Raw genomic sequence first — 21,034 nt, forward strand, 5'->3', positions numbered from 1 at the left:
TTTTTTTCCGTAATATCACCACGTAAGTTTTAACTTCCTATCAGAATTTCAGATATTTCACAGCACTAATCCTGTTTTCTCTCAAAGGAATTTACTCGCCCCGCCCGTCTGAACAGGACGCGGCGCCGGGCACCCTGGTTAGGCCAGGAATACCGATGAACCTTCGGGGGAGGGTAAGTGTAGTTTTTTATGTTTTGCATTTCATTCATTTTCTGACGATTGCCTTTCAAAAACACCTATATCCCCCTATCTTATCTGTGAGTATACATGTTTGATTCTGTTTCCCCTGCCATGCTTAAGTTACTAATGATTTCGAGAATAAATTTTTCAAGCTCTCTGCTCTGATATCGTGATCTTAAATTTATTTTGGTATTGGCGCAAAATGAATGTTGATAAACAGTATATGGAAAGCAATTGTATTGATGCAAAGGCGTTATTTCGCTAGGCTGTAGGATTTCATGATGCCCGCCGTGATGACAGAGCCTGCAATGATGCCCAACGCCAAAGGACCCACCGCATCCCTCCAAGAGTGAAGTTTGTAGAGAAGCCAGCCGGATGGATTGTTTCGAGTAAGGTGGGATGGGATGCCGTCAATGCTTTTTGAATTTTTTTCTTCCCAGTATGTCTCCACGCCTTCAGAGGACTTCTTAGCCAAGTAGTTGAGTAACACTTGTCTCGGCTCTTTGTATTCATATAGAGGCACGCCAAAGCCGCATGATTGGCCGACCTCAATAATATCTCCAGTGATGATGGATCGGACGCCGACTCTGTCAATGAAATCAGGGAACAGCTCTTTCTGGAACTTGACAAATTCACTTGATCCAGCAGGATGAACAGCTCCTTTGCACCATAAGCGTATGATCTTAGGAGCTCCTTCAAACGCAGAAAACATGATGGTCATACGACCGTTTTCGTGCAAGTGGGTGACCGTTTCAATGCCAGAGCCTGTCAGTTCAAGGTAGGCGATCTTCTTTGGAGACAGAATGCGGAATGCGTCGTAGCCTTTAGGGGAAAGGTTAACTCTTCCGCTGCTGCTCAGGGGCGCTGTGCCTACAAAAAACAGTTTCTGTTCTTTGATCCAAGCTTGATCTTGTTCCGTTAATTCATTGCGAAATGTCACCATAGCTGTGCGCAGAAGCAGCGGAAACCAAAATTAAGGAATGATATAGGGGGATTTTTGATTAAAATCCGCAGTAGTTTACACTTGCTTACTTGAAATTTAGATTGAACTGGTTCGTTCCTAGGTGGTAAGGGAAAGTGCCGTGGGCAAAATGGCACTGTTGTTACCTTGGATCTAATGAACCTTATGGCGTCAAAGTGACTCAAATCTGGCACCCAATAAAGATGGCCGATATTCCAATGTTTGTTGAGCTTTATGTCAAAGATTTCCATGCGTTGGGAGCGGAGCAACTGCAAATGTCATCATCAAAAATACTTGTCACTATTCATACAATATCTGCTTTTATGCTAACCAATCATCAAGATTAGATGTAAGAATATGGGTGCTCTTTATGTTAATATTACAAGAATGGTATGAACGATAATCTATCAAAGGATGAAGAGGTTTGGACTACATTACAAAGCAGTTTCCAAAGGAACAGCAATGGCTGGAGGTGCTCTCAACAAAAGCTTGTGGATAGCGTTCATAGCCGTCAAGGCCATCTTCTCGTCAATGACGCACGAGATATTGATCTCACTGGCACCTTGTGAGATCATTTCAATATTGACGTTGCTTTCTGCCAACGTCGAGAACATTTTGCCGGAAATACCAACCATGTTCTTCATCTGCTTTCCTACTAAAGACAAAATGGCCATTTTATGAAGTACATCAACCTGATAAATAGAACCATTGGGAAATTAGCATGTTGGTCCAAAGCTCGTTTTAACCAATCTGAATTTCCAGCTTACCCTGCCCAATTTCTCTAATTCCGACCGTGCGCTTTCGAGCGTACTTTCTACTATTTCAGCACCAAGAGCCATGGAAACATGCACTTCAGAGGTGGAGATGAGATCCACAATGATGTTGTACTTATCCAGAATAGTGAAGATCTTAGCCAAAAAGCCGTGACTGACATTCTTGCGGTTGGAGTGAATATTAAGTACGCAAACGTTGTCCTTGACGGTAACGGCAGTAGGGTGCTTTCTAGTCAAATCTAAATGATATCCGTTTTGTGCCAAAACTTCCGGTGCAGGTGGTGGAGTGGCACTACCATTGCTGGCGGCGAGATCGGGGAAGATGATGGTTCCTTGACCCTTTGGATTCTCAACGTTTTTGATGCGAATGGGGATGGAAGCTCGGATCACTTGTTCCATGGTGAATGGATGGATTACTTCAGAACCATAGTACGTCAATTCGGCTGCCTCTTCTGGAGTGATGATGGGTAATAGACGAGCTCCTTCGACTTTGCGAGGATCGGCGGTGAAAATGCCATCGACCTCCTTCCAGATCTGGAGTTCCTGAGCATTCAGACCCACTGCGAGTAACGCTGCGCACAAATCAGTATAACCCCGTCCAATAGTGCTCAGCAAACTACCAGGAACATTTCCAAAAAAGCCTAAGCGAAAAAGTTTTTAGTAAATTGTTGCCTGGACAAATATTATGTTTTGCTTTAAAACACGAACCAGTGACCACAGGCACTTTGTTGCCGACTTTTTCAATGGCCTTGGCCATACGAGACGCAAGTTGGTCATAGAATGGCTGATCTAATATGGTGCTAGAATCACCTTCAATGATATTGCTCAAGGAGACGAATTCGGCATCGATACCCTAATGATATAGAATGAGTCACCTAGGCTACAATAAACGGTAATCAAGCCACCAAGGGCGGTCTACTTACCCTATCTCGGAGAGCAGCAGCCACGATACGACATGATAGATTTTCGCCAACACCAATGATGATATCCTTGGAACGGGGTGAGATTTCTTCTATGATCTGTTATGAAGATTATGGTATGTTAGTGGGGGAGAGGTGCGGAGTAATGGATGACGGAAAGGAGGGGGGGGTTTGAAAATCTAGCTCACCTGAGCAGCTTCCAAGAAGGACTTGAGTCTGATGCAGTCTTTTTCTATTTGTCGTTCCAGTGTCTCTAAAATAGCTCTATCTTGGATGATTTCTCGTGCTGCTTTGAGATGATCTTCAAGCAAATCCTTCACAATTTGTAAATGTTCTGTAGAATTAGGAGTCAAAGCCTCAATGGCTGCTCGGAGCAACCTGTCATGACGAAGGGTTCGGCTTAGCGAAGGAATTGAAAAGTCAGCTAATCGTCATGAAAGAAACCACCCGCTTACCGATTCGTTGTTCCTTTTGCCTTTGTTTCACCGCTTCTTGCAGAGCAAACAACAATCACTCTGTTGGTATTCATGTACGTTCTGTAGTAGGGGGAGTGATCCGTTAGATAAACCTTGGTTCAATGGGCTCTATTACTCAATTCATATCCTGGATCCCTTTACTGAGCGAAGGTGGATAGTATGTATTTTCCAGCACCCATCGAGTCCTGTTCTTTACTTCAAGTACCACTTGCAATCACCTCCACCAGCAGAGATTGCCTATAACCGTCACCCATAAGTAAAAGTTGACGGGTACTTACTGTACAATATTGGTCGATATTTCACCCAAAAACTTTCCTACACTAGTTCCACCATACTTTTGAATGACCCATGGCAGGTCTTCTATATTCGAGCGTAAAGCGGCGGGCGAAGGCATTGAATGGAAATGTTTAAGTTGTTCCTTTTGCAATCTTTAGAAAAAGTGGCTAGAAATGTAAGTGTGACTGCTCTCAATAGTCACAGTGATTATCTGCTCCCCTCATCAAATCATTTTGTTCGGAGAAAGTCTCAGCACGGATTTGTCATTCTTTTCCGATGCTTGGCCCTTTCGACATTCAAAGGGGAGCCATCTTAAGATTTGCTGGTGGTTTTATGTGCTTGGAAAATCTTATGAATTTCACAAGGCAATATCGATGATCGGATAAGCTATTCAAGCCTCTCTTCAGGGTCTGTCCAGTGGATTATCACGAGCCGTTGAGACTCGTAACACAGAGATCTGCGATTGAAGTACGAAAGATCTCGCATATTACTGGCCTTTGCTATGTCTCTCAAGCAATGGTCCGTGCAAAGATAACCATCGCCTCAAAACAAGCGGATTTGACAGGTAAACAATATTTTAGAGACACTTTTTCTTTGGATGTGTGCCATGACTGCTTCTTGACTGACACCAATTTTGAGGCTGGACAGCTAATCAAATTTTGATGATACAATTTCGCTATTGAGGACAAAGGTATAGAAGTATGCAAAACCTGTATTCTACATCTGTGCTTTATCTGAAATAAATAGTGGTAGCGGTGAAGTTCCTCAGTTTGGGAGTTTTTTTACATCATTAAAAGGGGATTTATCAGCTCGATCTACCGTATATTTGTTCGGCCGTGAGCATACTTGTGGCTTACTATGGTCTACTTTATTCAACACAGTCGCTCGTTTGACCTTTAAGCAATAATGAAAACAAGCAAAATAATGCGAAATAATTTTAAAGCAAGAAAAGCAAATTATATTCTCCAATAACCAAAACTTCTACCCGGATGTTAATCATTGGTTTTTTGACAAGTGTTTCTGTAGCCGACAGACGAAAATTATTCACGACAAAGTTGTAACTGGTGAGGGTCAATGATCGACTATTCGTGACAGTCCTTTTAGACAAGCTTTCATCGACAATTGTATAACCTATATATGTCTGGGACCGACTCTCGCCACCATTCAACGGAGGCCCATGGCTATACCGAATTTTGCAATTGCTGCAGAGCCGTGTCGTTATACAAGAGCTGGTCCCACGAAATTTTGCTTCATAAGGGTACCTCCAAAAAAGAGTAAAGAAATAAGTGGATATGAATGGTTGATGGCCGCATATGTAGCGCATCAATTGATTTTTTTTGGTATATAATTTGCAAAGGTACCTTTCCCGCGTGCCTGCTTCTGCTGGTATCCCTTGGCGCTCAAAATATAAAATAAATAATCAGAAGGCGCCATTTCTAAGACCTCTCTTTTAACTACATGTCTGCAAGGCAATTTGTCTGCTGGGGCGAAGCCAGAAAGGTCACTTACAAAACCTGGTAAAGTGCAAAATCCACGATTCGAAAAATCAGCTCACTTATACCGGGACTGCAGCTTGTATAACCCGGCAAACGACTGTTTATCAGGCGTACTCCCTCCATCAAAGGATGCACAGCCAACTACTCAACGCTGTCAGGAAAAGACGCGGTGACCGAGCAAGAGACCAATGATAACGCTATGCCTGGACTGGTGCCGCAAGTAAAATGTCCTTCCCATTCCCAAGAACAAATTTCTACACCAACATTGAAAGAGTTAAGGTTGCTCTCCTACCGAAAATTGAAAACAGCTTGTTATGGTCGACATATAGGCTGTTCCGACCCTAAGGAAACTAAGCTCAGCCAAGAAAATCTTTTTGATTTTTCTTGATCTATTATGTCTCATTTACATTACGCGTTGTATGTGATCACTTTAGGCAAAAAGGCTATAATAAAACGTGTCTTGGAGACGGGAATTGGATAATCGCCATTGATAGCAGGCGATAAAAAGAGACGGTGGTTTGCTTTTGGGCAATCCGCGCAAAGGGGGGATTTGATTGGCGGAATAAACTTCCCTAGAACTAGGTAAGAAAACTTAGAGTTACCATTTCACAAAATCATATTCAGTTATTTAAAGGAAAGAGGTAAAAAAAAAAATGTAGTAAAACAAGCCGTTACTCGCCTAGGTTCAACGTTTTGCCAGCGGCCCTGGACTGTTTAGTACGGAGAAAATTGAGGCATCGTGAGGAAGAGCAACGAGAGAGAGCAATTGCCACTGCCGAATTTCTCAAGAGAGGCGAGTTTAACCGCATCTCAGCTGACTTAGCAATGGTTTGGGTGGTTTCTAAAACTAAATCCGATATAGGCAAAAGGTAGTAACCTGATAGCTACGATCTCGATCGTAGAGCCAGCACCGTTATCCTGATTTGAAAATGTGGTGCCTCATTGAGCTCCACACGCTATTTTCCCGTAACCCTGGGGTGAGAAGGCTGTATCCTAATGTTTGGTATTGAAAGAAGTCTAAAGAACTCAGTCGATTGTTATAGAAGCATGGGGATTCCTATGCTTTAACCCATTCTTTTAGCGGCTTCCCGTGGACAAGAACCAGGCCCTTCGTACCACGCAGTTTATCCAGTCGCTCCACATGAGGTACGTGACGTGCGTGTAACTGCCTTTTCAGTCGCAATGAAACCTTTCATCGTGCTCGAGCCTTTTTCTTTCCTCCGTCTTCTTCCCTATGATGATGGGATGCTGGGCGTTGTAAAAATCAAAATAAACACGTAAGCTTTTGTTCGATAAAGGAACGCAATGCCACGATCTCTAGTCCAAGACGAGCAGCATCACATAGACCACCAACGCAACATGACACCAGGAAATGCAAATGATTTGATGGAGCAGACTGAAGACGGTCAACTCGAAAGTATCCCAGCTCCATTCGTAGCCCACGCATTGAAGAGGCTTGCCCCTACGTATTTTGATAATCAAGAGTATGCTGATTGCGAGTTGCGCTTAGAAGATGGTCACTTTCTGTGGGCGAACGAATTCTTTTTGACCTTCAGCTCAAAATATTTTGTCCAAGTCCTGGAATCAAAACATGATGAAGATGAACTCCATCCAGACCTATGCATAACAACGCACAACAACGTATCACTCTTTGTCATAACGTTACCCATTGACCCTCTCCATCGAAGAATACTCCGAGATATGATGTTTGCGGTATGTATCCCCGCCATTTGCATAAAATCACGTACCCAATGACTAAAGTTGAATATTAGGTGTATCGACAGGAGCATTTTCGGTGGCTTCAACAGCTAAATCCTGCTCAGTTTGTCATTGCTACACAGATAATGGAAACGTTAGGCTTCACATAAATCAAAAACCAGCTGTATGCATCACTAAAGACACGAAAAAGTCGCGGTCGTTGATCTCTATACGGCTTACTTCACAACATGCCACCCCACTACGAAAAAAAGGCGAAATAAGATTTCTATTTTTTTTGTGTTTAATTCTAGATAAAAAGCTTTCGGGTCCCCATTACAGCAAAGTATTATTTTATAACGTATTGGCTATATACATCATCCTTCAAATCGTTTTCTTTGAAAGCTTCGAGGTTTCTTCTCGGTCTCCGGCATAACCGTCGTCCTCAACTCGCAAGTAGTCGATTGTCGCTTCTGATCCGAGACCATCTTGCTCTTCATTGTGTTTAAATCCTGATCGCCTTGCGACAGGTAGCCGTAATTCACCAAACGGTTTCTGTACATTAAGCGTCGTCATCGAGTCTACTTTCATGCCTCCGCCTTCACTATGGATCAGACTGCCGGTGCGACTACGTCGACCAGTACTTTTTCGTCGTTTATGTGCGGTAATTTCAACTTCGCTGGCCGAACCCGTTATACCTCCACTGTTGCGATCCAAAAAGTACAATGAATCGTCGACTTCGCTTTCTTCTTGTCGACTCCAGTTAAAGATATTGCGATCGTCCAGCCAATCTATCCGCGCTGCCGCATTGGTGAAGAATCCACTAGCCAATCTCTGCAAGTCAATACCGGGTGTACTTGGTCCACTGGAATTGGCGGCATCCATAGCAGCCACGGATGCTGGCCTAAACACATTGTCCGCTGTAATGATGAGAAAAATAAACAAAATGTCAACAGATTGTTTTTTTGTTTTAGAAAAAAAAAAGGAGGCAGTGTGTGAGAAGCAGACAAACTCGATCACATTCACTTACGATCAAAATCATTGAAAACTTTAGGAGCATATTCATTAATGAGATCCGTGATATCGGTTGATAAGCGTTCACGATTCTGTCGCAAGCCTTCAGCGCTATCACGATCCACGAGCCGTACGTATAACGGACGAATAGACCTATTTGTTTGAGACATGCAAGTTAATTAAATCAGCTTAACTCTCTGTGAATCATAAACTGATTCATGACTGTACCTGTACACCTCAACGCCGTTCTCCGCAAATCGCATGCTAGCATAGCTTATAAAGGGTAAGGTATTCCATATGGTCAAAGGTATAAACACCTTGTATTTCCAGTTCCATTCCGTTCGCATCAAAAATATGAATGCGACGAAGCTGTATAACCCATACAGAGTCGGAATGAGCACCAGACCGACGAGAAGCTTCCATGTTGCTAAGACATCCCGCCCTGCTAACTTGACAGTTGATCCAGCCAATGCCTCTATTGTGTTTGAACATATACAAGAGGTTAATAACATATCCTGAACATCCGCATATCATTACTAAGTCAAGGTATACCTTTTGCCTTCCGCGTACTGATGTACTTTGCTACAATTGCGATTGGAAGGTTGAGAATAGCACTAAGAAGGACAACGCATGTGAGGAAATTGAATGTAATGTGAAAGAATGAATAGAGGTAGTCATACCCTGGGAAGGCTAAAATGCCCCATACCGACAATATCATGAGTCGATACGACAGCAGGGCAAAGGTTTCCCGTCTTCTTAAATTGGTTTTTGGTACTTGGTGATCTTTTAAGCCATGATACTTGATAAGTTGGTTATACGCAAGAACTTTATGCTGCAGCTCGATCACTTTAGGGTCATCCTTATAAATATTATAGCCGATTACGAATCGACGATTAAGGTCCACAACTTGTGAAATATGCAACTTTCGATGAGCAGGTTTGTACAATCTTCGAGCTGCTTGGATCATCTGAAAGGTAAAAAGCAAAACAGAGTTGACTACCATGTTCTTCTCATGATCACATAGTTGAAAGTATTACTTACCATCAAAGTTTCGTAGTTACTGGCATTGACTGTAACGCTTTTAAGTGCATTATAAATGATATCCAATAACTTTGAGCAGACATCCCGTTTCGTGTTACCCCCTTCCTTGAATTTCTGTACCATATCAGCACTGATTGTAACTGGATCTCCAAACTCAATGACTGCTCGAGAGCGGAAACGATGTGCGTGAAAATAATTTAAACCTACAATGCACCTATTAGTACATCCGTTGTCGGAGAGACGTTTGCTTAAATAAAATACATACCGCATGGAACAATTTTAACATCAAGTCCAGGGTATTTCGCCATTGCCCCTAAAGCCATCAAAGTGACACCGGCTAAGGGGATTCGTAAATATGGCATGTTTATGAACGAGATTTGTTTAGCATGGTGTTTTACAAACAAACATGTCTTACCTTTTAATGGCAGCATCTCAGCGCGGTCATGACTACCTCCTTCAGGGAAGATGGTAATACACTGGTTATTGTTTAGTTCATCATGCACAACTTTGTACACAGAATCTTGTTCGACGTGCGGTATACATTTGTACGCACTGCCCTCTGGTGAGGTTAGAAGAGCAAGGGCTTTTGCTTCCTTAACTTCTTTCTTGATGAGGATCTCTGTGTCGGATAGTACCTGAACAACTTCCATTTGTGCAACATTTTTGGGTAAGACAATTGAGAATTTAGGTTGTAATTCTGTGGTAAACTTGGTGTCGATGCCTGTAATTCGTAATGGATCCGTCTTGGTGTTGAGAAGCTGAATTCTGCCTTGTCCGGGCTTGGCCAAGTCTTGAGGCCGAATAACAGGAACTAAAAGATAATAACAATCGACATGAGTGAGGTTAGCATATCCATTGTTGGCTGCGCATAAAGCTTATAAATTTTTTGGGGGAAACAGGCTCATTATGTCCCAATTGTCGATCTCCTCTTTTCCCCAAACAGTCCAACGTGACTTACTGGCGTTAATCATGCGAGCGAACATGCCTATGCCTCTTTGATGCATTGATTTCTCTGCTATCAAAAAAGATACCCGTCGTCCACACTCTCGCATAAGAATGAGAGGATCGACAAACTACAAAAGATGACAAATTGGTTCGGTTAGCAATGTTGGATGGACCTATGAAACTAATAAGGTGTATGCTTCATATTTGGAAACTGTTTAAAGACGACAATGTTGAAAGGGTCGGTTGGTAACACTTGGCATAAATGATTATGCAGATAAGTGAAGTGTAGATACGTCGCTTTGAGCTATAGATGTGCTTTGGCGTGCTTAATTTCTTATGTTTCATTTCATGCCGAGTCGAGATAATAGGCTGCTTAAACTGCTATAGTAGAGGACAAGCTACTCACTTGATTAACATGCGGGGCAACGACAAAAATGACTGGACCTTCTCGAGGGATCCTATGAGATCCTCTTGGGCGAATCTCCTTGAAGAAGACATCGAGCATAATATTAAAGATCCATAGCGCTAGATCGTAGAAAAAGTTGGTCCTAGCCTGTGCCATGTCTTCATAAGAAGAACCAGACAAGTTCAATTGAAGGATCACTAGAAAGTTCAGAGGAGGTCAACTCAAACGTGGAGTCAAGAAAACCTTACAGTGTGACTGGCAATGAAAGCGGTAAATCAAAAATTGGTAGGGTGTTTCTTTTTTTTTCATTTGGGCTTTGATGCTTGCCAGGATAACCAGTCTTTTAGGCCGATCTCGTACGTCATTTAGAGCAATGTCATCCACTTCACAAAGCGTTCAATTACCAGAGAAGCGATCTACGGAGGAAATGAAAAAGGAGGAGCAGAAGTCCGATTCAGCCCCTCAAGATCGACCATCAGCCGAGTCGTCCGACGCGACCACCCCCTCGGCTGCCGCAAAGCGTATTAAGACGGCGAAGGATCGGAAAGATCATTTTGACAAGAAACAGAGCTGGAAAGCGAAAGACTGGGCTACAAGCGGGAAAAAACCGGTCAGAGATGGCCCGGCTCCTGAGCGTAAACCGAAAAAGAAGGTTGCCGTCTTGGTTGGGTTTTGTGGTACTGGATACCAAGGCATGCAAATGTATGTAGGATGGACGTGAAGGAATCGCTGTAAAAAATGAGCTTGCTCAGCTATGACCACTGTTTTCTCATCCAATAATGTTGAATTTCCAGAAATCCAACAGCAAAAAGCATCGAAGGAGAGTTGTTCAATGCATTCTGCAAAACCGGAGCAGTGTCTGAGGATAATTCCGATGATCCGAAAAAGGTGAGATGGGTTTATGATTGAAAACTCTGAACAAGGTTAACTTCATACTGACGGATGGGTAATATGAAAGGTCAGCTTCACGAGAGCTGCGCGAACAGACAAAGGAGTGCATGCTGCTGGCAATGTCGTTTCCTTAAAGTTGATCGTGGAAGACAAAGATATCGTCTCAAAGATCAACTCATATCTGCCGGATCAAATTAGAGTGTGGGGTAAAGAAGGTTTCCGAAGGACGCGGATTGGGCACGTGTAGAACGTCACTGACTGATTGTTACCATGGCAGGCTATGTACAAACTATGCGAAACTTCAACGCCAAAACTGGTTGCGACTCTCGAGTGTATGAATATCTCCTCCCCACTTATACACTGATGGCTAAGAAGCCCATCGACCCTGTTCTTCTTGAAAATGCCGCAGACCAAAAGTTGATAGAACTGCCACCACCTACAGCAGAAGAACTTGCAGAAAAGCGAGCCTACCGAGCTAGTGAGGAACAGCTAAAGGAAGTAGCAAACATTTTGAGCGCCTTTGAAGGCACAAACAATTTTCACAACTACACCATTGGCCGCCACTATAAGGACCGAGCTTCCAGTCGCTACATCATGAGTTTCAAGGTATATATGTGTACTACCCCCATGCTGTATTTGTGTTCCTCCCCAAAGTGGGTCATATGCCCACTACAAACTCGGATTGTTGCTGACGGTACTGTATTGTTTGGAATGGACTAGGTTGACAAACCACAATATGTTGATAATATGGAGTGGTTAAGTCTCAAAATTCACGGACAGTCATTCATGCTCCATCAAATTCGCAAGATGGTTGGTAAGTAGGAATGACCCAAGCCATCCTAGGAATAGCTTGTATGTCCGGCTAACGCATTCTCGTTGCAGGTATACTTATTCTTGCCATTCGGAGTGGAACACCAGCAGCGCTGATCAGCAAAACATTTGGCCCGGAAAAACTCAATATACCAAAGGCACCCGCTCTTGGTCTACTTCTGGAACGTCCTATCTTTGAAACCTACAACAAGCGAATCTCAACAATAGATGAAGGGCGCGAGCCTGTGAAATTCGATGATTACGAGGTAAACATGAGTTTCTTTTGACGTTACTGTACGAGTGTTGGCAATGCAGTGTCCCGGGCAAATTAAAACTCAATTTTCACCTCGTATTCCATAGGAAGAAATTAATGCATTCAAAAGCAAATACATTTACTCTAAAATATACGAAGAAGAGGTCAGGGAGAATGTGTAAGTGGTCTTGGTACGTTCAGTAATTTGCTATGTTTGTCGTAACTCATTTATTTTGCGCCTCTTAATTCTATAAGGTTTGACGGGTGGTTGCGGCTAATTGACGGCTATAGAGGAGTTGACTACGGATACTTGAATCCAGAAGGTGTGATTCCTGAAACTTCTGTGATAGGCAAAGGACAAGAGAGGATGATGGACACAGAAGATATTGAAGACGCCCAGGCTGATGATCGAGAGGGCTAATTGGCAGAAGTTCTGAACTTCTCACGGTTCGGGCAGACAGTGAACCCAAAACGGAACAAAAGCTTGCGTTTTTGCGGGGTGTGTTTTTCCCAGCTTACAAGCAAGTCGTCACCATTTTGTAGAAATCAAACGCTTATATAAACAGCTTTTGCCCCCTTCTTCACAAGATTTTTCATCTCTCTTTATTTTTTTAAAATATGACTGCCTCAAAATTTATCACTGAATACACCACCGAGCGTGGCTATGACTTGAAGCGTATGTAGCGATTGTCCTCCTTTTCCCATGTCACGATATCTGGAGATGGGTACTGATGTTTTCTCTCGATTTAGTTCAAACTGGTCTTTTCATCAACAACGAATTCGTTGGCGGTGACAGCCAGATTGAAACCGTCAACCCTGCTAACGGAAAGGTTATTTGCAAGGTTGAGGCTGGTATGTATCCTCTTATATGGACACTGACGTTTTCACGCGCCCATGGCTAAGAGTTTCCTTACGCCTTAAACAAATTAGCTGGCGAAGAGCAAGTCAATGCTGCTGTCGACGCTGCCGAGAAGGTGAGTTATCCAGAGGATTAGATCATCTTTAGACTATGAACTAGTCATACTAAACCAAACTCCGGCTGTTTCTAGGCTTTCGAAGAAGTTTGGTCCAAGACTACCCCCCAGAAGCGCAGAGATTATATGCTCAAGCTTGCAACTCTCGTTGACAGAGATCACGAAGAATTGTCACAAATCGAGACTTTGGATAACGGCAAGGGTATCACTTTCTCACGAGGATTCGATGTTCGTGAGCTTGCTGAATGCATTCGTTACTACGCCGGCTGGACCGACAAGGTACACGGAAAGGTCATTGAAACTGAAGGTGTCCTCTCATATACTCGTCACGAACCCATTGGTGTCTGTGGTGCTATCATTCCCTGGAACTTGTAAGTCATTCGTGTTGGCCTATTTTGAAATCCCGAAATGAACTCCTTTCTCACTAATGGTGTAATGAATGCAGCCCAGTACTTATGCTTGCATGGAAGATTGCCCCAGCTCTTGCCACTGGTAACTGTGTTGTCATCAAGACTTCTGAGTTGACTCCTCTTTCTGCCCTCAAGGTTGCTGCTCTGGTTAAGGAAGCCGGTTTCCCTCCTGGCGTCCTCAACATCATCACAGGTTATGGTCACATCACTGGTGATCTTCTCGCCAGACACAAAAAGGTTGGCAAGATTGCCTTCACTGGCTCCACCAATGTCGGACGTTTGGTTATGAAGGCTGCTGCTGAGAGCAACCTCAAGAAGGTTACTCTTGAACTCGGTGGCAAGTCCCCTAACCTCATCTTTGACGACGCTGATCTTGATTTGGCCATCAAGTGGGCCTTCCGTGGTGTTTTCTTCAACCACGGTCAAACCTGCTGCGCAGGTACTCGTATCTATGTCCAAGAAGGTATCTACGACAAGTTCATTGAGAAGTTCAAGGAACACACCTCCAAGGCCAACATTGGTCATCCCCACGATGATGCCACTTTCCAAGGCCCTCAAGTTTCACAGACCCAATATGATCGCATCATGGGCTACATCGACACCGGAAAGAAGGAAGGTGCCACTCTTGCTTTGGGTGGCAAGCGTTGGGGTGAGGAAGGTTACTACATCGAGCCTACCATTTTCACTGATGTCAAGGAAGACATGACCATCATGAAGGAGGAAATTTTCGGTCCTGTCGTTTGTGTTTCCAAGTTCAAGACTGATGACGAAGCCATTCAACTCGCCAACAACACCAACTACGGTTTGGCCTCTGCTATCTTCTCCGAGAGCAACAGACGCTGCATCGAACTTGCCAAGCGCATCAAGGCCGGTACTGTCTGGGTCAACTGCGTTAACGTTTTGCACGCTAACACTCCATTCGGTGGCTTCAAGGAGTCTGGCATCGGTCGCGAGAATGGTGAATATGCTTTGGACAACTACACCCAAGTCAAGGTCGTCAAGATGGCCACTACTTTGCCCGCTTAAGCTAAAAAATAATAGTAATAATAGCTGAACTCACATAGCATATATTTATTTACCCGCGTAGCCAAAGAATGCATGTATTTTTTTGTTTCTTTGAGGAAAAAGATTTAGCTTGCACGCTTGAACCCCCCAAATCCCCCATATAAATAAAAAAAATTCAATCACGCAAAGCAAAGAAGTGTATAGGTCGCCGTTGCAAATCAGACAAATGCTCACGTTTAGTCGCCGTTCACGGCTTTTAACAGTGCGCTGAACGCCACAACGCCGAGCTTGTCAACCATTCATTCACAAAAATGTCCATGGTACCAACCATTTTTTACTGTGCTTAATCAACCAATTTAAAGTGATTATCAGGGAAATGGCACTAGTGAAGGTTGAGTTGATTCCCAGATATGTGGAAGAAGCTGATTCGAGAGTACGTCATCCTTTTTTTTTTCGCAAGCAATAATCTTTCCCAATCTAATCGATTTGATTTTGAAAAGGAGTAAAGTCACGTTTCCCCCGTCGTTGTAAAGGAAAGCTTAAACCCGCCTTTGCACGCCTTTTGCTCCACGGGTTAGCCGCCCTGTCCTGCCCACGCAGACCCATTCGAGGGTTACCCCACTTTGACGGAGTTTCAAATCAAGCAGATAAGGCTAGTTTGTTGAGATGACTGTGAGCCATGATTTGGGTGTTGACAGAGAGGTATGTCAAGCAATGTCCAATGCTTTCAGCAAGTTCGAGAGCAGGTGGGTTAGCTTGGGTTTGCACACAATGGACATCGAGGTGGAAGCCCAAAACAGATGCTGTGGAACACCCCACCATCCACCATCCTTTTAAGATTTTTTTTGGCTCCGCGGGATCTTAATCCCTCTATTATACTGTCTCATTTTCCCGACTGTGTCCCAGACATCTCTCGATCATCCCTTCCCCACATCAAAAATAAACATGTCTCAACATCAGGCCAAGGAATCCCTGGGATCTATTGAAAACCTCATCCATGCTATAGCTGGTATTCAGCACGTTGAAGAACCATACTACCAGAAGGTCATTGATTACAAGATGCTGGCCTCGGAAGTCCCACCTGTGGAGAAGCTTGCTAATGACGCAAAGGCAAAGACGTAAGTTGCAAGCACGGATCCAGGATGAAGTACCTATGCTTATTGACATGTTGTGAATAGTGAAATCTGGCAGATCACTAGAGGTGATTTGGATAAGTGGTCTTTGGCCTGGGCTATGGCCAAAATTACTGTAAGTACAAGTCTTGCTGTATCGATTTCCTTAGGAGGGAGTACTCATGAGATTATTTCTAGTGCGATTTGGAAAGACAAAAGGAGGCAGCTGATAAGGGTCTCCAAAAGGCTCGCGGTTTGGAAGCTGAAGCTAAGGAGAAGGTGGACGTTATCAATGAAAAACTTTCAGATATTGAGAAAGACGTAAGTGCATCAGAAGATTGACCACAGAACCCAGCCTTCACCTCTTTGAACCATGATATATTAACGACTTGTCTTTTAGAACGAGAAGAATGCTATTGACCACCGTACGCTGTTGAGATACCGAGAAGAGCTTGAGTCTCTTTTCGAACCGGTATGTATATATGCCGAACGGCGCCTGATCAAAATTTCCTTATCCTCACACTTGCTTCATTTCAGATCTTTGTTGGACAAAAGTTCCCCACTGACGAAGATTTCCAACTTCGATTGACTGAACTCAAAGAGGAGAAGGATGCCTGTGATAAGGAGATTGAAGTTACTGCTCGCGTCCTCGAGCTTTTGCAAGAGGTCGATACTGCCCTTATGGAAGGCATTATCGACTTGACTTCATCTAAAAAGGAGACTGGCAGTGGTAGAATCTTTTTCCCTGATGCCGCATTCAATGCTCTGAAAGAGGCTCGTGTGCTTTTGCCTTCTCTCCCCAGCATCACCCCTCCGGATACGTAAGTATTGCTGCTACGGACATTGTAATAGTTGTATGTCAAATTTGTTCCCTGACTCGCTACCATCTTCCCTTTAGATTCACCGAAACTGCCGATAACACTGGTGCCTATTATTCACCTATGCAACGCTATTTGTGGGAAGTCAAGGACAAGGTTGCCGATTTGATACCGTGGTGCCAAACCCGAACACTGGATAATGCTAGAAAAGTCATCCAACTAGAATTGCAGATTGGTCAGAAGACTGACGAACGAAATCTCGAGAGAAGACGGTTATTGAAAAACGTTATCCTCAGCGCGTAAGCGGGTGTCTGGTACAAAACTACTTACTGTTTAAATTCGTTTTGTCCTCATTTCGTATATTATCTATTGTTATTTGTTTTCTTTACCTCATCATGTTGTACGATCATTTTTTAGCAAAAATAAATGCTGTAACAGTACTTGGAACAGTACTCTTAATAAACGTGATAATGGCTCAAGGCAGCGCCCAAGCTATAGAACTGACTTTTTTTCTCACATGAGTTTTTGCATACATTATACGATGGGCATCTCCCACATACTCATAGTAGTAGCAGATCATAATGCATAATGGGTATGAATAGTGCTTATTGTTTTTAAAATACGTGTGTCTAGATATGTTGATTTCATGACACCGTTGAGAGAAAAAAATATTTCGTTCTTGAACAGCTTCCTTTTCGGGCGGCCAATTGACGAGAAAAATTGCATTGTTCGTCGACAAATTCGCTCTGTTTTTCCATTTTATTTCTTGCCAGTACACTACAAAGTGCCAAAAACAGGATAATATAAATATATACTTCTTCTACTGCGTATATCCAAGTTTAAGTGGGCTTTCTTTTAGACATATCGAGGGGAAATTGTATAAATCATATCAAAGCCTTTTCCGTCCAAAGTAGTACAAGGTCCTTGACTCTAGGATGGCGTCTAAAGAAGTACTCTAAGTTAATAATTTGCTATAAATACTGGGCGTTGAGGCGCAAGGTCTACCTATCTCTCGCATTCTTTTTCTACTCTCCCTTATCTTCGTTCTCTATCAACATCATGGCCTTTCCAATGAGCGTAATTATCCTGCAGTGCAGTAACTTTATCTATTTCCTGACCAGCCTTATCTCCTTGATGGTGATGGCTGCTACAGCAGACAAGACTCTTCAGTCCGTCTTATGGTCTTTGGGAAAAAATACCAACGTCGACGAAATGTCTACCAAGGTAAGCTTATTCCATCGTAGCCAGAGCGCGAGCCACTACAGATTTCCTGACCTGAATGGTAGCCAACAAAGGACACAAAAAATTCCTCTACTTTGCCGCCCAAGCCCATGCTGACTGGAGAAACAGCAGTAAAAGTGAATAATAGCATTAAAACGACGGAACTTGTTTTAGTTTCCATGGATTTCAAACATGGCACTGAATATGTACACGACAATGATCCTGTAAGTACCACAATGGACAGGACCATCAAATCAATTTGATTATCTGTTGACTCTTGTCTTTCAATACAGATTCTGCTAGCCCCGTACAACTATCTTATAGGCCACCCTGGAAAGTCCATTCGCTCCAAGATGATTCAGGCTTTCAATCACTGGCTGCAAGTTCCTGCAAAGTCCCTTGCTACCATTACCCGGGTTGTTGAAATGCTTCATAACGCTAGCCTTCTGTAAGAGCCATTTTTATCTTCAAATTTTGCTCTCTTTTTTAGGCAAGCCATGTTCATTAACACATATTTGCCTATTTAAAAGAGTTGACGATATTGAGGATGACTCTACCTTAAGACGTGGAGCTCCGGTAGCCCACCATATCTATGGTATGGCTCAGACGATCAATTGCGCCAATTATGCATACTTTCTTGCTGTACAAGAGCTCCAAAAATTGAACAATGTCCAAATGATGACAATCTTTTCAGAAGAGATTTTGAATCTACATCGTGGCCAAGGGATTGAGTTATTCTGGCGCGATTCCATTACATGCCCCACGGAAGAAGAATTTATCAATATGATTAACAACAGTATGTGTTTATGTATTTTTCATCTGTATTTTTGCTGTGGGTGCTCGCTAGGAGAAATTTTGGTCAAGTCATTCTAACATCACGTTAAACAGAAACTGGTGGACTCCTTAGACTCGCTGTGCGACTGATGATGACTGCTAGCAACGTAGAAATGTAATGCGAGATGTATCAATGATCATGATCCGGGTGAAAATGCTAATTTTATGTGTTGATAGGGACTATACTCGCCTGGTCAATTTAATTGGTATTCATTTCCAAATTAGAGATGACTACATGAACCTCCAATCAAAACACGTAGGTGATCACTTTTCATTGTATATAAACATAGACGCACGAGTTCTAATTTCGAATGATCAAACTGTACGATCGTACAGTATACTGATAGCAAGGGCTTCTGCGAAGATTTGTCCGAGGGCAAGTTTTCGTTCCCGGTTATACATTCCATCAGAGCAAGCCCCAATGACCCCCAATTACTGGAGATTCTCAGGCATAAGCCTCAATCAATTGAACTCAAGCAATATGCACTTAAACTCATGGAAGCAACAAATACATTTGGCTATACCAAGCAGTATCTTCGTGACTTATTTATTGACATCCAACAAGAAGCCTGTAAATTCGGCAACAATCCTGTGCTCGATAAAATCTTGGTTCAATTGGACGTTCAGGATTGAAGCTGCTGATGGGTAAAAATATGTTTTTTTGTATCAACCCTCCGGAAAGGGGCTTGTGGAATATAAGTTGCTTTTTCTTTGGCTCAATTTAGGACAAGGAATGTTAGCTTATATCAATACCGTAGCAGACTTATTTCTGGAAGTAAAAAAAATATCTTTGTAATTTTTTCTGTTCCCGCGCTGCAAAAGTACAAAGAGTTTGCCTGCTTTTGTCCATTGCCGCATTACAAAGCATTCGGACATGACTTCCCAGGCTGCTGAATCAGATGCTCTCCTAATCACCCATCGGCACACCAGCTACTCTACTGTCTCAACATTAGTCTCTTCCGATAATCTCACTCGGTCTGACGTTGCAGTCGATGGTAGCTCAAAGATAGATACCGGCGACGTCGATAAGAGCTATTTTTCATGGAGTAAGCTTTGGAAATACACTGGCCCAGGTAAGACTTCTTGTTTAACTCTTTTAGAGATTACATGGCGCCAAGTCTGTGCGGCTTTGCTGATCCTTACTCGAAATTAATACCCAAACTAATCCTCTTTTTGCCCATTATGTCTCAATTACCACACAACGTGTTACGAACAGGCTGGCTAATGTAAGCATATCATAACGACTTTCTATGGGCAAGCCTAAACTATGATACTAACATCTACTTTCATATAAGGTCGATCGCCTACTTAGACCCTGGGAATCTTGAATCGGATCTCCAGAGCGGAGCTCTTGCGGGATACAAGCTTCTATGGTTATTGATGTGGGCTCATGTTGCCGGTACGGTAGACTAAACTGCGTGATCTGTCACGTTACCCAGAAAAATTAATACATTTGTGCAGGACTTATTATACAAATCATGGCATCCAGACTGGGTGTGGTTACAGGCCAGCATTTAGCTCAACTTATACGACACAACTATCGACGAGAGGTGTCTTTTATATTGTGGGCCTTTACACAGCTGGCTATCATTGGTTCAGACATGCAGGAAATCGTAGGAACCGCCATCGCTCTCAAAATCCTATTTGGCTTGAAACTATGGATTGGCGTCATCATCACTGGGTTTGATACACTCACCTTCATATTCATACAAGGTGCGAGGAAATTGGAAATTGGCTTCATGGTTCTCATTGGCATCATGGCCGCTTGTTTCTGGATTGAGATGATCAAATCCAAGCCAGATTTGGGGCAAATTGTCGATGGTATCATAGTCCCCAGGGTCCCATCCAATGCTGTTGTCCAAGCCGTCGGTATGCTTGGGTGTGTTATTATGCCTCATAACATGTATCTGCACAGGTAGGTGTATGTATTGACTGATGTGGGTACAGAAAGCAGGCGTTAATGTTTATGCTTGTAGTGCTTTGGTGATGACTCGTGATCTCGGAACTAGAGCAACTAAGAAGCTCAAGGAAGCGAATTTTTATTTTGCTGTAGAATCTGGCCTCGCACTTACCACATCGTATCTGATCAATCTCGCTATTGTCGTGGTGTTTGCCAAAGTCTTCTACTCACCCGACATGCCTGCTGATACCCCTTTGCCTGGGTTGTATGACGCAGCAACCGTATTGGTGAAGACTTTGGGAGAATCATCAAAATACTTTTGGGCATTTGGACTTTTAGCAGCGGGGCAAAGCTCAACATTTGCGAGTACACTTGCTGGACAATATGTTATGGACGGTTTCTTTGGAGCCGTCTTCCGTAAACAATGGCATCGTATTGTGGTCAATCGCAGTATTGCCTTGGTTCCAAGTTTGCTAGTTGCGGTCTTGGCTGTGGATCGATTCGACACAATGGGCGAATTTCTAAACGTTGTTCAATGGTAAGGAGACAGATTCAAAACATCCACACCAACAGCACAATTTTTCTAAAAGCTTCTTTCCATAGTATCTGCCTTCCAACAGCAG

General features: G+C 43.1%; 9 protein-coding genes across 9 annotated transcripts; 5 read left to right on the forward strand and 4 right to left on the reverse strand.

Annotated features, from left to right (window-relative positions):
• Positions 1-310: 310 nt before the first annotated feature.
• Positions 311-1,328, reverse strand: K450DRAFT_262314 (uncharacterized protein). The gene is made up of 2 exons (XM_051592458.1): positions 1,213-1,328; positions 311-1,125 (listed from the first exon to the last, which is right to left on the reverse strand). Exon 2 carries the CDS (start codon positions 1,121-1,123, stop codon positions 434-436), a length of 690 nt encoding a protein of 229 aa, XP_051440308.1. The 5' UTR covers positions 1,124-1,125; positions 1,213-1,328; the 3' UTR covers positions 311-433.
• Positions 1,329-1,391: 63 nt separating this feature from the next.
• Positions 1,392-3,745, reverse strand: K450DRAFT_262316 (uncharacterized protein). The gene is made up of 7 exons (XM_051592459.1): positions 3,589-3,745; positions 3,290-3,370; positions 3,023-3,212; positions 2,838-2,933; positions 2,623-2,767; positions 1,909-2,555; positions 1,392-1,833 (listed from the first exon to the last, which is right to left on the reverse strand). Exons 1-7 carry the CDS (start codon positions 3,702-3,704, stop codon positions 1,576-1,578), a joined length of 1,533 nt encoding a protein of 510 aa, XP_051440309.1. The 5' UTR covers positions 3,705-3,745; the 3' UTR covers positions 1,392-1,575.
• A 2,218-nt stretch (positions 3,746-5,963) lies between these two features.
• On the forward strand, positions 5,964-7,056 carry K450DRAFT_262327 (uncharacterized protein). The gene is made up of 2 exons (XM_051592460.1): positions 5,964-6,795; positions 6,855-7,056. Exons 1-2 carry the CDS (start codon positions 6,388-6,390, stop codon positions 6,948-6,950), a joined length of 504 nt encoding a protein of 167 aa, XP_051440310.1. The 5' UTR covers positions 5,964-6,387; the 3' UTR covers positions 6,951-7,056.
• On the reverse strand, positions 7,057-7,761 carry K450DRAFT_262332 (uncharacterized protein). Its single transcript, XM_051592461.1, has one exon. It carries the CDS (start codon positions 7,660-7,662, stop codon positions 7,162-7,164), a length of 501 nt encoding a protein of 166 aa, XP_051440311.1. The 5' UTR covers positions 7,663-7,761; the 3' UTR covers positions 7,057-7,161.
• A 38-nt stretch (positions 7,762-7,799) lies between these two features.
• Positions 7,800-10,339, reverse strand: K450DRAFT_180993 (uncharacterized protein; the record flags this gene model as incomplete). The annotated part of the gene is made up of 9 exons (XM_051584353.1): positions 7,800-7,944; positions 8,020-8,266; positions 8,344-8,405; positions 8,472-8,758; positions 8,833-9,035; positions 9,098-9,169; positions 9,248-9,643; positions 9,791-9,905; positions 10,184-10,339. 9 exons carry the CDS (start codon positions 10,337-10,339, stop codon positions 7,800-7,802), a joined length of 1,683 nt encoding a protein of 560 aa, XP_051440312.1.
• A 155-nt stretch (positions 10,340-10,494) lies between these two features.
• On the forward strand, positions 10,495-12,657 carry K450DRAFT_262338 (uncharacterized protein). The gene is made up of 8 exons (XM_051592462.1): positions 10,495-10,885; positions 10,978-11,071; positions 11,142-11,280; positions 11,352-11,680; positions 11,795-11,888; positions 11,957-12,150; positions 12,245-12,315; positions 12,393-12,657. Exons 1-8 carry the CDS (start codon positions 10,503-10,505, stop codon positions 12,556-12,558), a joined length of 1,470 nt encoding a protein of 489 aa, XP_051440313.1. The 5' UTR covers positions 10,495-10,502; the 3' UTR covers positions 12,559-12,657.
• Positions 12,357-14,570, forward strand: K450DRAFT_262342 (uncharacterized protein). Its single transcript, XM_051592463.1, has 5 exons — positions 12,357-12,813; positions 12,888-12,989; positions 13,068-13,111; positions 13,187-13,482; positions 13,557-14,570. The coding sequence occupies exons 1-5, from the start codon at positions 12,756-12,758 to the stop codon at positions 14,545-14,547; spliced, it is 1,491 nt and encodes a 496-aa protein (XP_051440314.1). The 5' UTR covers positions 12,357-12,755; the 3' UTR covers positions 14,548-14,570.
• Positions 14,571-15,400: 830 nt separating this feature from the next.
• On the forward strand, positions 15,401-16,944 carry K450DRAFT_262343 (uncharacterized protein). Its single transcript, XM_051592464.1, has 6 exons — positions 15,401-15,644; positions 15,705-15,774; positions 15,837-15,959; positions 16,039-16,110; positions 16,176-16,459; positions 16,537-16,944. Exons 1-6 carry the CDS (start codon positions 15,472-15,474, stop codon positions 16,757-16,759), a joined length of 945 nt encoding a protein of 314 aa, XP_051440315.1. The 5' UTR covers positions 15,401-15,471; the 3' UTR covers positions 16,760-16,944.
• Positions 16,945-17,515: 571 nt separating this feature from the next.
• On the forward strand, positions 17,516-19,144 carry K450DRAFT_267009 (uncharacterized protein; the record flags this gene model as incomplete). Its single annotated transcript, XM_051592820.1, has 6 exons — positions 17,516-17,680; positions 17,971-18,125; positions 18,208-18,473; positions 18,566-18,626; positions 18,689-18,767; positions 18,848-19,144. The coding sequence occupies 6 exons, from the start codon at positions 17,516-17,518 to the stop codon at positions 19,142-19,144; spliced, it is 1,023 nt and encodes a 340-aa protein (XP_051440316.1).
• Positions 19,145-21,034: the final 1,890 nt, after the last annotated feature.

This window comes from Umbelopsis ramanniana (assembly GCF_025399195.1).
Source record: "Umbelopsis ramanniana AG unplaced genomic scaffold K450scaffold_96, whole genome shotgun sequence".
In the NCBI taxonomy this organism is placed as follows: domain Eukaryota; kingdom Fungi; phylum Mucoromycota; class Umbelopsidomycetes; order Umbelopsidales; family Umbelopsidaceae; genus Umbelopsis; species Umbelopsis ramanniana.